The following is a 16,881-nucleotide window of genomic DNA, read 5'->3' as shown; positions in this document are numbered from 1 at the left end:
GGGGGCCATGGTAGGCTTCATCTTGACAATGGTGATTTTAGATCCCGACGTTGATGCTTAATAGCAGTCAAGGTTTAATCACTGAATTAGTCCGACTCGGCAACTTATTGCTGCAGTCTGTGGCCTTGGAGATATACGAATCCCTGATTAAACCATAAAATCAATTTATTTCCAATGCAATTCTTTATTTATGGTTTTCTAGGTATCTGGCTTGCAGATTAATCCATCAGTTTGATTTTTAAAAATTGTTTAACAGTGAGCAACCTTGATGTAACAAAAACATTCTAAAAGTCATTTGGGGCATGGGCATGGATACGTAAAATGAGATAAAATGACACTTTTTCTGTGAATACACTGGATTTCTTCTGATGTGATCACTCAACAATATGAATTAATTATTATTCATGAAATGCATCAATTTTAAAAGAATCTATGATGACATTTTCTTGAGGATTTCAAGTTAAAGCATTAATCGTATCGATTTTGGGAAGTGCACGAGGATAAGAATGGCCCTGAAGGAAACTTTACGTTATGTAAATGTTTTCGCAATAAAAAAGCTACATGTAAAAATTAGTTTTACAATTCATAATAACGAATCTTTTTAGTATTCTTTCTCAGAGGTGTTTATCACTGGAATAAAATTATTGTTTAAGAAGTTTGTTTTTAGTTAATGAATTGTGTCGTTTACTTAATATTTATTTTTTCAAATAAACTTTGTAAAGGACAATTTTATCACCTAATTAAAGCAGCTGATTTGAAAAGTCTAAAGAACATGTATATGAATATCTTCTAATCTTTTTCTGTGTGCTTAACTGTTATAATGTGTTAATGGTTTCATATTAGTTATGTAACAACGCAAAATTTTCTCTCCTTCTGAGATAAAAAAACTTATATATTAGTCAGATCTGATGACAGTCTTAAAATATGTCTTATGATAGATCTTACGATAGTTTTGTGAAAGCCAGTCCTGCTTTCGTGCATGATTTTGGATTTAGAATAATAAAAACAAGAACATTAATAAAACTTCAGTTTAAATGCAGTCTGCTCAGAATTTTATCACGGTTGAACAACACAAAAGTCACAACGATTTATCGATATTTTGGAAGAAACAATGATCTATCAAACACTAACAAAAACTATTAATTTAGATGCATATACATGTACATATTCAGTACAAGTAATCAAATAAAGAAATGAATGTCGATTTTCGTAGCTTTACATTAATTCAATTAAGAAGAAAGTTTTATCATTTTGCCATGTGTGGTGTTGTAATTGAGTCGACACTAGCATTCTGTAGGTAGAGAGGCATGCTTCATGCTGCCACTCATCACAAAGTCGCCACAGGTATCGAACAGTCTAATTAGTTTCTATACAGGCCTGGACATTGAGAGAAAAAGCCCATTGCTTCTAGAAACAGTGGGAAGTACTTCGTGGAGAGAGGTGTTCAAAAGAATTATTAAATATATCAAAGCGTTTGGCATTTGCTTTCTCTGAAAGTTGAAAAGATAGCTGTGTGGTCCTTTAAATAATGGCAGTACATATTACTGCACTGAAATGAACTTTAAGAATTGACATCTCTCGATATCTGTAACAAATCTTTGACGAACTATGGGACCTAGTAACAGTGCAGCATCTAATCTTCGAAATATAAAAAGGTCTATTCTGGAAGAGTATGAATTCGGATTAAATTGTCTTTTACTAATGTCGGTTCAGAAAGATCACGTGCTTTTTTACATGGCCCGGTATCTGGGCAATGTATTCACAAACATTTTCTGTTGACATACAATATGTCTGTCTGCTAAAACCTGGCATTTTGGCTTGCCAAAATCGTTGATGTAACTCGGCAATACAGCGAATAATTACTGTTAGAATTAAATTAGTTGATGGTGCCGGAAATTGACTTGTGTCTCTGGTGAACTGTGATGAAAAATCAATTTTCTTTATACAACAAACGGGTCTTGCTGCACATTGATGACATGATAAAACGGTGAAACATTGCTTCATTTATCTGCATCAGAATTACACGAAACATCCGGGGACTTATACTTTAATACTCAGTAGAAAACCACAGCGTTATCATATTAAATAACTTAAATGCAGTACAGATTTGAACAACATTTAATTTTACATGTTTTTGATCAATTAATGCGTTTATATATAGAATTGGAGTTTTTGACTTCTCACAGTGTTACAAATCAAACACTTCTTTATTCTCTTACTAAATGTCAACGAATGAAACTGAACGGAGAAGCATTAAAATAGAAAAAAGGTGTCTGAAAGAAGTCAGTATACGGCTCTTTATTTAATATCAGTTTTGAAAAAAAAAATCAACGCTGTTAATTATGTAATCAATGTTTTCGAATCCATGGGGTTAATATCTGAAATTTTTTTTGTCAATGTTAAGTTCAAATTCATTTAGTAATGACGTGTTCTTTTAGATGGTTCTGGTTTTTGAAAAGTAAAATGCGTTCTTCTTCACCGTGTAGAATCGCACATAAGGAGGCTGTGATCGGTGTAGCGCGGGGTCGTAATTTTTGAAGCAGTGAAAGTAGGTCATCGTGTATTCAAAGACTTGTTACGTTTAATTAAAATCAATTTTGATAACCAAAAGTATTGCACGGAAGACAGTGATTTTGAGAAACTACCTCTAGTAACATGGGAGTTCAGATATCATTGGAAAAGCCCAAACACTTCAACAACATGCAGGTGGGGAAGGCGCCAAGTAATATTTTCAGGGTATTTTATTAAAAATTTTTGTATCCTACTGCAGAACTTCCAAGTTCTTTCGTCCAAAATCATTCCAATATGTTGAAATACTAGGATTGTGTGTCTGTTCACTACACTACACTTTTTTAACCAGCCTTTTGAAACCTGCATCAATCAAATTTAGACAGATCTGCTTTCTCAATCTTGATTTGACCTTATTTTAGAAATATCAAAAATGAACACAGTGAATTGAATGTAAAGATTTGACTTTTAAATTACAAGCAAACAAATTGTAACTGCATATATAGAAATATACGTGCTATATGCATTAATGAAATTTTTCCTTTTGCACATCAATAAAAACAAAGATTGTTGATTTCATGGTTAAAAAGGATGGGTGGATAAGGCGTGTGAAATGCCTATACACAAACGGATGAGATACTGAAAAATTGAAATATCAACAGATCTGATATTTTTTAACAAACCATTGAAAAACAAAGTCTAACATAATTATCATCGATTTGTAACCTTTAAATATTTTCAATACTTGAAATGTATTGATTCAAACTGGGTATGCATATCAAAACCTCCACCTAGTATCATTTTTTAGAACTTCGATGTCTTTTCTTTTATAGAGTGGGTCTGTGCTCTATATTTTTCTCATAGTCTAAATAAGGTCAAATGGAAAACAAACCGATTTCAATCCACAAAAACGTGGAAAGAAGACCCACTATACCTTAAAAATATTATTAATTGTTGTATCCCTTCAAATCAAGTTATTTTCCTAGACATTTAAGCAAAAATTGTCACCCAACCCAGGCTTAATCATAAATGCAATTGTTCTCAATTCTAATATTTTGGAATTATTTTATCTTAGATCCACGATGTTTTCTTTTTTTTCTTTTCTTTTTTTTTTTTGGGGGGGGGGGGGTTGTAATGGTTTTTATTGTTCTTGGGATATTAATTGGTTTTGATTTAAAGATTACGTTTACTCAGAGGCGAAACAATTCCACTGATAGGAACGAAAAACTACTTGTACATTGTAACCCTACTATTGTAATGCTATTTTTCACTTTCAAATAACTAGGTCAATGACCCACTTCTAATGCTAGTGACCTCTGAATGTTTATTCAAAAAATTGTCAAAATTTTCCACCCTTTCCAAGGTTTTCTTTATTTTGTAATAATTAATAATAAAATAATTTGTTGGTTAAAAAATGATAATATACGAATAGCTTTACTAATTTGAATGTATTTTTAAAATGGTTTTTAAAAAATTTCGAAATATATGGCGTTCGTGTCTGTTACCGCATCAGTTGCCTGCAAAATGAATAGAAAGGAAAGAAATATTTTCTCCCTATTAATAAATTCGATCGTCTTCATACAAAAAACCCCGACGCCAGATCTAACTTCATGTACTTCAGGCAAGAAGCAGGGGGGAGGAGGGGGGGGGGGGGGGCTGACCTTCCACCTATTTGGCATTATTCGCCTAAAGTATTCAAGCGTTCTGTTCCCTTCTCTTTTTTGAGATAGTACGAGTCTATAAATATGAAATCGTGAATATTGTTAATTCTGAATAAACTATCAGAACTAATGAGGACTCCCTTCCCCAACCCTCCCCATGGATTTAGGGGGTGTGGGGTTTTGCAATGCGTATATTAACAAAGAACTGGAGTACTGACGGGAGTTGATTTTATCAATTATCATTTATTTTAAAATCAACTTATCTTGCATGGCAATTAGTTTCTATAGTCTGTATTTGAATTATGCACTTTTTTAAATATGAATTTTTAGACTTTTCCGACAGGAATTTCGAGAAGTCCCCATATGAATCATGTTGTGTAATATTTAAAGATAGATTTCAAGCTATGTATTAGTAATCGAAACAATTCTAAAACTTGTATGGATCCAAGCACTATTGATATCGAACTCTAGTCTCGATCAACCAGACGCTCGGCTGTCTCCGTTAATCTTCCACAAGCCTCTCTGCTTGTCGGAGATTTACGGAGATAGCCGAGCGTTTGGTTGAAAGAGACTATATTAAACTCTGGCGTAGGAACACATGAGACTACAAAAATGTCTAAATTGTTCGTATTATATAAAATCTGGCTATTTTCAAAGTGTTTATAGATAAGTTTTCTTGAAAAACAATGCTTCAGCATACATTACATCGAATTTTTCTATTATTTTCAAGAACTAAGTCTTGTCAGCGGTGATGATTTGTGCTTAGGTCCAAACACTGTTTCACTTTCGGTTTGCCAGAGTAACTGCATAGGAGAGTTGATTAAAATCAACTCCCAAAAATGTGTGTGTATATGTATAGTCTTGTCTCTCCACTTTAAAAAAAAGTTGCTGCAACATTTGCCTGGCTGCAGTTTCAACCAGTTTGACCGCGTATGAATAAATGTGATCACTGAACTTTGAAAAACTGTGTTTAAGCGCATTATTCAACAAAGTAAAGTTCATCTAGTAACAGAATTTATTAGCCACGTGTACATGCATATATACATGTATAATGTGTACATTGTCTGATCTTCCGTTGGTCACTGGATATTTTCAAGATCGATCCAAACTTGATAGGAAGCAGTGACTGCAGACTGACGTCAATATGATATATGACATATATGTATCGAGGTAGCAACTATTGCAGAACCAATTTACATAACTCGCTAATGCGCTATTTTTCTGCATTGTTTGCTACCATCATACTCGCACAAACCATAAAAAAAGCATTTTATTAAGATGGCAATAAATGGGTTTCTTCTTGACTACATTCCGAACCGGACATGAAACTGCATTCCGAATCAAATACAAAACACTGATGTTTTTCTACCCTCCAGAACATTACATAAGGATAACATCATTTTCTCTCATTATCAACTTTACTTCTTACTCTTGTGCACTTGGTATCTGTTTTTATTTTGTTTTGTTTTGGGGTTTTTTGTGTGTGGAGGTTTTATTGGATGATTCTGATTGGTTGCTTTTTGGGATACAACTCTTTCAAAATTTACAAATTGAACACCAATCATCAGATCACATTTATCATATTCATATTTAATAATATTAATTCCATTTTAGTTTTTTTTTTTTAAATTAAGTTTTAAAATAACCTTATTTACAGTTATACACAAAGCATGCATCGTGCATTCCCCAAAAATGAGAAAAATATGTAAAGAAACGATTACTTACTAATTAACTAATTAACTAACCAATTTACTAACTAACTTATTAACTAACTTACTGTTATGAATAACTACTGGTATATGTATCGGTGAGGCTAGGAATTGTCGTGCTTTTACTCTATTGATTCACTTTACTTCTCTTTTTTTTGCCATCGTATTTCCTCAATACATTCCTCTAAATATTATCACTTGGTGGATTTTTGCGGGCGGGTGAAAATTGGTTCACAACTTTCCCCGCCGCTGTAATATCAAATTATAAATTAATTCCACGTCATCAAAACACGATAAGTTTTGAGTGGCCTTTGTTATCATATAGTGTCTCTTAAGGTAGTGAGGAAAGCCATTTTTTCCGATAAAAAATATAAAATGATAGTAAATGCGGTTGTTTAATTATAGTTCCAATGATTGACACGATAGATCCAATCAATTTTAACAAGAATTAAAATGCCTGATACAAAGGAGACAAACATGAATCGCTATCTCGTGCAAACTTCAGAAAATTGCCCTTCTATGCTACATCAATAAGATTTCTATCACAGTGCCGCCGACTGTTCCGACCCTCTCACGACACTTTTTCTACTTTCTGATTGTCAGAAACTTAATGTTGCTCTATTATAGATAAATGACAATGTAGATAATTAGACCCCTCAATTTGATGAGCAGAGCACGCGATAGAGCTTTTGTTAACACAAATGCTGATCACAAAGATTTATCTCTCTCTTCATCATCATCTGGGTCTACACTATAAAATCGTTTTCTCACTGATTTTTCATTTTTTGTGTCAATAAATGTTCAAGATTACATTATCTCATATTTCTAAACTTGTTATTAAACTGTTACTTCTTCATGAATGTTTCTTTAACTGATGACTATATTGGTGATATTTTGGGGTAATGAATAACACTTATTGCATATTCTTGTGCTTAATAAATGTTTCGAACGGTGCTATTCTATTGAGAAGTAAGGAAACTCTCGGGTATTTCTTCAGCTAACAAACACAAACCTCCAAACTTACATGTACATTTTTAATATAGCGAGTTGTCCCTTTACATTTGACGTCTGCATAGTTCGTAGAATGTCTAAAGCAGCAAGCAATTTAAGAGAAGTCAGTTCTTAATATTCACCTACAATGTTATCTTATCCATACTAATTAATTTATGTATTTTATTCAGCACACTATCATAAGTTAATGTACAGTGTAAAGTATACTAAAAAAATGAAAATAAAAACACATACACCAGAGTACAGTTTCCTTGTCACGTATTTACTGTAACTATTTGGGCAAGTATTTATTACTTAGATAGTTACTGCAAAAGCAGTGCTTTAGAATGTTTATTTCGAATACAATGTGTATAGCAATGATCCTTCCCAATCAACGAAGTATATTCACATTTCACTTCTCTCTCAAAGACCGTAACCACCTGTCTACAGTTTCCGCTTGTCATCAACGGCAAGATTTTGGCTCCCCTAGATGTCCGAAAGGTACGCACCAAGACCACAGCCAGGAGAGTGACTTCCGTGTAAGGGTCTAGTGTTCAACTCCAATCCAGGGTGAATAAGAGGGATTTAATGTAATATGTATTGACTTATATGTGTAATGTTTTGAATTTTGTATTTACGCTCACCCAGTAAACTCTAAATTTACAAAATGATATGTCTATTCTATGTTTTTGCAGTATATTTCACTTACTTATAACTGATTTTCAAAAATACCTACATTGAAATGTTCAATGGATAGAATTTTTTTTAATTTAAAATATTTTCTCATTGAAAAGTTCCCTCTTTCTTGTTGGGTTAAAATAAGCAGCTGGCATTTAGAAACAAAATATTGAAAATATTTCAACCGACATAAAAGATACCGGGTAATAATATTGAAAAATTGTACAAGGTTCCAAGAATTTCCGAATTTCAATTTTCCCAAGTAAAAGGCGACGATAAGCTGTTTGACTTTTTGACATATTTTCGTTAATGTCATAAAAAATTGATTAAAAGAAAGAATAATATGGGCTAGAATATGTTAGTTGTATCTGGTTTAGAATTAATATTTCATAGAAAGGTCTTTTAAATCCAATATGATCAAATCATCTGTAGAAGCCATTGAAGAACGACACATAAATATGTACAGTTGAACAGAAGACTAATCTATACCTAATCATCACTGTGGTGAATATCTTGACGAGATGTTTTATAACATTCATCGCGTCGCCTAATTTGAAGTGCAAATTTCTAAATGGACTCATTACTTTACGTTCAGGGACTGACGGTCACATTATCGCTAATCAAAACCTCTCAAAGCTCTTCTGCCGAACTGTGTATTCATCGCAGGTTTTTGCTTATATCTGTTACTCGGCTTATCATGTGGCATCCAACACTGCCAATGACTTAAGGCAAGCGAGGATCAAAGATGTATATATGTCTTTGGTTTATAACTTCATTCTACGTGCACTCCGTATATATATTTAACTTCAGATACATCCGAGACATTGCTACACGCTATAATCGTACCCTCAAAGCTCAACCTAAGCAAGTGTTAGCGGCATAACCTGTGTTTGTTCGTGCCCCCCCCCCCCCCCGGTATGCCCCTTTTTTGTCTTTTTTATTGTTTTGTCTTTTCTTTTGTTTTGCTTTTTTGGAATTTTTTTTTCTTTTGTGTATATATGTAAATATTTATGCTTTGACTTAAAATTATGTGTTGCATGTATGTATAGTTGTATGTTCTGAAATAATCCTCATATGAGGGAAACAGAGTAGGAAAGTTTGTCACATAAATTAGTTTTATTTACAATTGGCCATCAGTAAATGATTAACGTCGCAATAATGTATTCACACTATAAAGCAGCATTCACTAGACTTATTTTCTTTTGGCCGGAAGTGAGCAGCGACCACGAGTTCTTTGACTAGTTCTTCTATCCCGTCGCCCGTTTTGGACGAGCACTCCACATAGCCCGTGGCGCCAATCCGTGACGCCATGTCCGACACTCTTGTGCTAGGAATCACAATATCTGCCACAACTACACTTTCTTCTGCTATCTGAAAACAAACCAACAGTTTACAACAATTTACTTTATACTTAAAGATTTCAAAAATTATGAATGATAGCAAATAAAATACACTTAATGAGAAAAACTTGGAGTGAAAACATGAAAATCCAATACATGACTCTACACTATTTTGCAACGCGTCACCTTACACCATTAGGAGTATAATATAAAAATGACTCATTTTTTTCTAATTTATCTTTGAAATTTTTTTGGCGATGAAGTAGAACAGCTTTCGAAAGGATTTAATGAGAACTCTTTGTTGTTGTTGATAATTAATCGACTTACACTTGTCCGTTGGTCCTTTACATCCAAATGTGTACCAACCAGAAGAAACGGTGTACGAGGAAGATAGGAGCGGATCTCATTGACCCAGAACTTCTCCACATTCACAAACATCGCTGGATCCGCCACAGAAAAGCAAACTAAGACAACATCAGACTTGTCGTAAGACAGAGAGCGTAGCTGTACCATCTCATGCTGTCATAAAGTCGGAAACAAAACATCAATTAGCAGGGCGACTAAGTGTATTATCACCGTGGAACCATATAACTGATTTATGTTTTGTTCTTATTGACTTACGTTTCCAGCTGTGTCAAATAAACTCAGATGATATGGTGTACCGTCAACAAGAGAAGTGACTAAAACATAAGATAAAAACAGGCGTCAGATTGAAATGCTCGGATAATACAGCAATTCCAACCGCTCGTTTATAAAATACGTCCATGCGCGGATCTAGATGGGGTTCGAAAGACTGGAGTTTGACTCCCCACCCCTCGGAAATGTAAAGTGAAGAAATTTATACGGTAAACTTTAAACACGCATGGATAAGCACTTATTAATAAGACTTTCGTAACAGATTAAAAAATAATCGGAGAGAAGGGGGAGGGAGGTTGGTGAAAAATTCAGACTTGTATGTTGCATAACGGAGTTGAGAAGGAAGAGCAAAGCAGAAAGCAGTAGTGTCAGAATAATGAACTGGTGGCGAGCGAGGTTGGAATCAATTTAACACCTTCTATCGTACCACACACAGTTCTATCAGAGTTCCGTCGTAAAATTGTCGTTTGTCAACACTAGTTTCCAAAAGTAATAATTTTTCTTAACAGCTTATTTGGAGCACTATTGGTTGAGAGAATCGATAGATGACCAGGACATTACGGAATAACGCGTGATCAGCTGTGAAAAGGACATAAAGCAAAAGGAATCCATCTACGTGCAGGGATTAATGATTCGGTGTTGTGCATTAGGTTCCATAGACAGCGATAAAGACAATGTAATAAATTCTGAAATCAAAACACCTTGAAATTCACGCTCTTCTCATGCTTTCTTCTATACATTGCGTGAAAAGAGGATCGGGCTTTTCCCTCCCTCCCTGTAATGCTTTGTGTACATTTAAGTTAACGTTGTATGGAAGAATATGAAGTTAATCAAGTTATACTTTATTTTAAGTCAGATAACAGACGTTGACCTTTTAATGAATTAAGAGAAGTAGAGCTGATATTTGCTTTATTTGGACTTTTTTTGGCTCCATGACGTCGATGGTTAATCATTCTGCATCATAATCCAATCAATTACAGAAACATGGCTATATAAATCGTACTTTTTATATTTAAGGAATAAAGAATCAACTAAGAGCTTTATGATAGATTTGATCACGCACCGACCGACCATTATTATCACCTCGTATTATTCACGGAATGATACCTTATATTGCTTATATTTACATAATTTTCTGCAACATTACGATTAAAGATGGAGAAGTATAAATCGTGCGCTCAACTAGAACCTGGGCTCACCCGAAAATAGTTCTCCAAAATATGTGTATCAATGAGCACTTCTGGAACTATTTTACCAGGGAAGATAAGAATGTGAATCTACTTTCTTTTTTCTTCTGCAGAGTCAGCCGCTATAGGGAGGTGTCACCTTAATTGGAATATCCATAAGGAGACCAGAGGTCACCTTTGGTTTTAAATCAATGTAGTAATAATTTTGTCAATCTATAGGGAGGCCTTAATAATCAATAAATAATTCTATAATTTAATATTTGTATTAAGAAATCATCATGGCTTCTTCCGCGTGTGTCATTAGTTCCGAGTTTAAAGAATTTGAGATGTTTTATGAAGGGTTGCCTGACTGACCAAGTAAAGAACAACAATATTATCCTGAAGATTGTAATTATATACATGAAACTGATAAATGTATTAAAGCAAGCTAAGAATTTTCAAGCAATCTTTTCACCAAGGAACCAGAATATATATGGGTCCTTTTGAAAGTCTGACTCCCCCAGAACAATGGTTACATTGCCTTTACAAATCTTCCCATTTCTGAGATACAATATACTGTAAACCAATTTTTATTCGCGGCGACTTTATTTCGCGATCAACTGCATATAAACTGATTCGCGTCGAGTAATGTTCGCGACCAAGCCTTATCCAGACCTGTATTGTTAGAAAACTATAGACAAAGAATTGGTTCGCGGTGAGAAGTATTCGCGACGACAAGGCTCTCACTAACCTCGCGAAAATTGCTCGCACGCGAATAAAAGGTGGTTTACAGTATGTACATGACAATAATTTTGATTCTTCGAAATCGAAAGTTTTGTGAAAGACAACAGTATAAAACCTTTATAAAATACTATCTGTAAACGAATCTTAAACACAAATTAAAATCAAAATTGATAGTTGTATAATTAATGTAAATTTTGTAACGATAGAAAAGAAACTAATATAAGTCACATGTCTTTGTTTTGTTGCAAAAATATAGAAATGTACCGTATTGGGAATATCTAGTTTATAAATTTAATTAAGTTTGTCTTATGTCTTAATCACACTCTCATATATGTAATAAAATTGTTGATCAATGATATCAATTTAAGAGAGATGCTTCAAATGTGAAATTGATACAAAAATGTTTCCAGAGTTTCTCTCTTAATATGTGTATGGCTTTACGATGATTATGATCAGAGTAAATTACTTCGGTTTCTTTGGTCAAACTTGATCTACCGATACTACAAATTAACTGTTTTCCTGTATTGAAAGTTAAGTCGAGTGTACAGGATATTGGATTAAAAAATATTAATGATGTTTATCATTTTCCTTTATAGATATCATTCAGCTGGATAGTAAATAATTACTCATTTGATATAGAAATTGATTTTTGAAATTGAATGTACAGTTATGGAATAATAATCTTTCTTTGGCGATGTCAGCATTGAACCTAAACGAGTGAGATACCTATAAGTGTCTTCAATCGCATTATTTAGCAGTGTTCCGACGGCGTTTATTCCAAAGCCTGCAACGTATAATACACACCTATACATCTAGTATTACTCTTAGCGTCTGTGTGTGGGTGTGTGTGGTAGTGATTTAAAGCCAGGATTAGAAAAATTATTGGAAACCACTATTTTCTTCAACTTGTACATTTCATAAATTATCACTGAAGTTTAATGAAAAATGCAAATAGTGTTAATGTAATAAGGCATGAATATATCTCTTGGTCACACAAGGACTCCAGTCTTAAAAAGGAGTCCGTAAGGCTTTTTTCATTATATTTTTATATTGATATGCGCAAAAATTACTTTTGAAGTTTTTATTGTTATCTAAATAAACAATACATATAACTAGTTTCTTTCCCAATTTCGCCACCTAACAGCGTAGCACAGTGGGTGAGAGGCTTTACTATGAACCTGTAAGTCATGAGTTCGAATCCCTATAAGGTTTTACATTTTGTACCTCTCCAAATATTTTCAAAAGCTATTTTTTGTGTTTGTGAAATATTGTAAAATTTAAAAATTCTAAACCGGTGGAAGTATTCCAATTATAATGTACTTTAATCCACATTATTATCAACAGATGTCACATACCACCTTAAATAATACCGATATATTGTGTATTTCAGCTGGAATGCTAAAAACTACTAGTACTTTTCGTTCACTTATTCGAGATATAAAGTTATCATTATACCCCCCGCAAACAAAGTTAGGGGGGGTATATAGGAATCACCTTGTCCGTCCGTCCGTCTGTCTGTCCGTCTGTCCGTCTGTCTATGCAATCGTGTCCAGTCCATATCTTTCTTATGGAGAAACATTGGAAGTTCTTACTTCACACAAAGATTGCTTATGACCTAAGGGTGTGTCATGACCTTGACCCAAGGTCATTTGGGCAAGGTCAAGGTCACTGGCAGAGAAAGTGCAAAATTTGTGTCCGGTCCATATCTTTCTTATGGAGAAACATTGGAAGTTCTTACTTCACACAAAGATTGCTTATGACCTAAGGGAGTGTCATGACCTTGACCCAAGGTCATTTGGGCAAGGTCAAGGTCACTGGCAGAAAAAGTGCAAAATCCGTGTCCGGTCCATATCTTTCTTATGGGGAAACATTGGAAGTTCTTACTTCACACAAAGATTGCTTATGATTAAAGGGTGTGTCATGACCTTGACCCAAGGTCAATTGAGATAGTTCAAGGTCATTGTTTCAAAAAAGCTGAATTCTGTCTGTGTCATGTCTTGTATTAATTGAAATTTTAGAAGCTAAAAATTAACAGTTTTCAAAAATAAAGGAGTTGTTATTTATAGAAAATGGACAGTGAAATAGATTCATCCAATATTTTCTATAATAGCAAAAATACACGCGTTATGATTTTTTTTTTAGCGGGGGGTATCAATTGTGAGCTTGCTCACAGTACCTCTAGTTTCATAAGTGGTAAAAACAATGGATGTATTAAAACGTATTGTTGATGGTACAAATTCATTTAAGCTTGTCAACAAATAGGATCGAAGCAAGATATTTTTTGTCAGACAAGCGAGCGATGTGGCCCATGGGCATCTAATTATTCAGTAGAATGTCGATGTTTCCGGTTGTCCCCCTCCACCCCTGGGTGACTTACCTCTTGTTTTCTTTAGGACGGTTTATTTACATATTCAGGATTATATAACAACAGTAGTTTCCAAAATAGAAAAAAGACATACTAAGTCAATGATTTAAGTGCTTTAAATTTCATTGAAACAAGGTGCACTTTGAATGCCAATGTTAAACATACAATGCATCTGAATACAAGTTTAATTTGATCTGCTTGAGTACACCATCTAACCATGAAAATCTACAAATTTTGATACTGATTTTTTTTCCTTATCAAACTGCCCAAAGGAAGCGCTACTGCTGTTTCTGGCGAAAATCAGCTTCTCTGTTGGAGAGGCATGCACATTAGACGACGCATTAGAATAAAATGAATGCAGATAGCGAGGCTTAGTATCTGTTATCAACATTTAAGGCGTTATGGTGGACTTTGATTGATTGAATGGCTTTTGCAACTATTCCCTTTACGAATATTTCTCCTACAAGAAGGGTAATGTACGTTACAGGACATAAAGCATCTTTATAAATCATTATACAATTTCAACCGTTCTGAAAACAATAAAATAATTCAAACATTTGATGAGTCCTTTGGGATAAATAGCTATTCTGAAAGCTAGAGATATCAATACTCTTCTTAATTCTAAATTTTTAATGCAAAACCAAACCGAGTTTTTTTCACTAACACGGATAAATCCATGTGTAATCAATTAGTATTTACATGTGCATACAATGAATGGGGTTGGGGGTCATTCGGTTCAATCGCTGTGTATACCATTGATTAGTACTGTGTCCCAAGCCTTTGTATTACACCATCTGTCTGAATATACCATGAAATAGTTACATTTTGATAATTTTTTGTCTAAAATGTTATCATAACGCATTAATGTTTTTTTTTTAAATATAAAATATTGAAATCAACAAAAAGGCCGGATTTAATCAGACTTATCTCGATAAGATAAGATAAAGAAACTCGTTTGTGACAGTGGATTTGTACAAGAAAGGAGTATTGACGTATCCAAACATATAGAAGCCACGAGATAACCATTTACTCGCAAAGTGCTTATTTTTCCTGTTGTGTTTGTTCACTAGTTGCTAGTAATGGCGCATTATGTCTAATAACACCCGTACAATGCGGAAACAAACATTCATTTTTTTTTTGCTGGATAAGCAATAGCGACTGGTATGGTAGGCAATATATGGAGGGAATCAGGTCACTTTATGATTAAAACTACATGTAATTATCTTACCGGAATAATTATCAAAAGAGGTAGCCGAGTAGTCTCCCCTAAATTCTTGGGCTTGCAAGCGGTATGCCAGAGCCGTCTTGCCCGACTTGGTGTCTCCTACGATGCAGCATTTTAGACTGGAGGATTCAAGGACCTGGTACTTGGCGGACGAGCCCCGAGCGTTCATGATAATCTCCACGCCCTTCACATCATCGGGACAATCTCAATGTGCATGTGTCCATGTCAAGGTACAATTTTTTGTTTCAATTCAGAAGGGCAAGTTTACGATCAGGAAGTGAGGAGATCCCTATATCCTGTTGTGTGTAATGTGAGCGCACTTATAACCAGGAAAATAGATACATTATATCTATACAGCGTATACATTGGAGAGGTCACCCAAAGATTGCGTCAAAATATTAGTTTATGAATGAATGTCTGATGCTGAGGACCTAGAAACAATGAGCAATTTGTAATAAGGACAAACTCCGTAAACAGGGATACTTCAGTTCGTGTTCACATGTGCAGAAATAGGTTCAAATCTCACATACTATCACATGTTCAATGAGCATTCTCGTTGCTGAGTGAATGCACATCATATTATTAACACTCTTTAATTTTATTCAAAGACAAAACGAACGTGTGGTTGACAGCGAATGTGTTCCGTTTTCTAATATATATACATGTAATAACCAACTTATGCTTTGTGAAATATACAGTCGTTTTACCGGTAATAAACCAGTATGCGGTTTCGTCGTGCATGCGGCTATTATTATCGGAATTCCAAATGTTTTTATTTTTTGTTTAAATCACGTTTCTTTGTCCTTCTTAACTGTAGTATCAAACTTCCGAAAATATAAAGCATGAATTACGGAGATAGTAATTTCAACACCCCTTCCATTTTCCTAGTTTAGAATACGTTTTCCAGTATCGAATCAAGCGCCCTCTATCACTTCTGACCGAATATTTTGGGGCGGATTAATTTCAAAAATGCACTAGAGGTAAATGTCAATATACTTATTAATGAAAAAGGAAAAAGAATTGTGGAAATATGTTATTTAACAAATAATATGATCGTTATTTTTATGGTACCGTTTTCCCGTCAGATTGAAACTGGACTTGAACAGTTTTCATTTTGCGTTACTTTATGAAATTGAATTTTCAGGAAAACACTTTATAATAGTAATTAATGATAAGAAGTTGCCATTAGCCTTTGTTTTGCCCGTATATCTAGCAATATATCCAGCCAAATAATACTTCTGTCGCAATGAACCGACACTAGGAAAACTACACGTGGTTCTATCTGAAGTCGTAATTTCATTCAAAGCTCAATTATCATTTGATCAATATGATACATAATTTCATTAAATGGATTACATTTACTTATTATCTACTAAAAAGGGTTCAATAACAAACTTATTTTTATAGTAAGGTTTAAGTGTTTTCACACTTTCGTTTTTTCTGCCTTGCACTTCCAGCAGTTCATATCTTTTTAATTTGTAAATAATACGGTAAATAATCGTGCAAATGTCAAACAATTCCACACACTGATAGAATATTTATTTCTGTATTATAGGTACCTAGCTTAGATTTTTTTAAAACCTTTACTTTGTTTTTCACCAATAATTTTTTTTAAAAATTATTCGATACTGGCAAATATTCGTTACCGGTAAAACGAGTGTACTTATATATAGTCTAGTAAGTCAAGGGCAAATAACTCAGAAGTATATAAGAAAGTGCAAATTCATTTTAATTTGTCAATTACCGGTGTGATTCGTGGAAAGAGTTGGTTGTGTGGTTTCTAGAAGCAGACTTACATGTCTTTATTAACGAAGGATATGCACGCCTGTCCACTTCTTTAAAGAGAGTAGGTTCTGTGG

General features: G+C 34.1%; 1 protein-coding gene across 1 annotated transcript; it reads right to left on the bottom strand.

The window, feature by feature from the left end:
* Positions 1–7,130: 7,130 nt before the first annotated feature.
* Positions 7,131–15,330, bottom strand: LOC128175471 (cell division control protein 42 homolog). The gene is made up of 4 exons (XM_052841100.1): positions 15,026–15,330; positions 9,508–9,566; positions 9,214–9,405; positions 7,131–8,917 (listed from the first exon to the last, which is right to left on the bottom strand). Exons 1-4 carry the CDS (start codon positions 15,189–15,191, stop codon positions 8,711–8,713), a joined length of 624 nt encoding a protein of 207 aa, XP_052697060.1. The 5' UTR covers positions 15,192–15,330; the 3' UTR covers positions 7,131–8,710.
* Between the last annotated feature and the right edge of the window lie 1,551 nt (positions 15,331–16,881).

Source organism: Crassostrea angulata, chromosome 3 (genome assembly GCF_025612915.1).
Source record: "Crassostrea angulata isolate pt1a10 chromosome 3, ASM2561291v2, whole genome shotgun sequence".
NCBI classification, from domain to species: domain Eukaryota; kingdom Metazoa; phylum Mollusca; class Bivalvia; order Ostreida; family Ostreidae; genus Magallana; species Magallana angulata.
The sequence above is the reverse complement of the archived record's forward strand: the minus strand, read 5'-3'. Positions and strand labels throughout refer to the sequence as shown.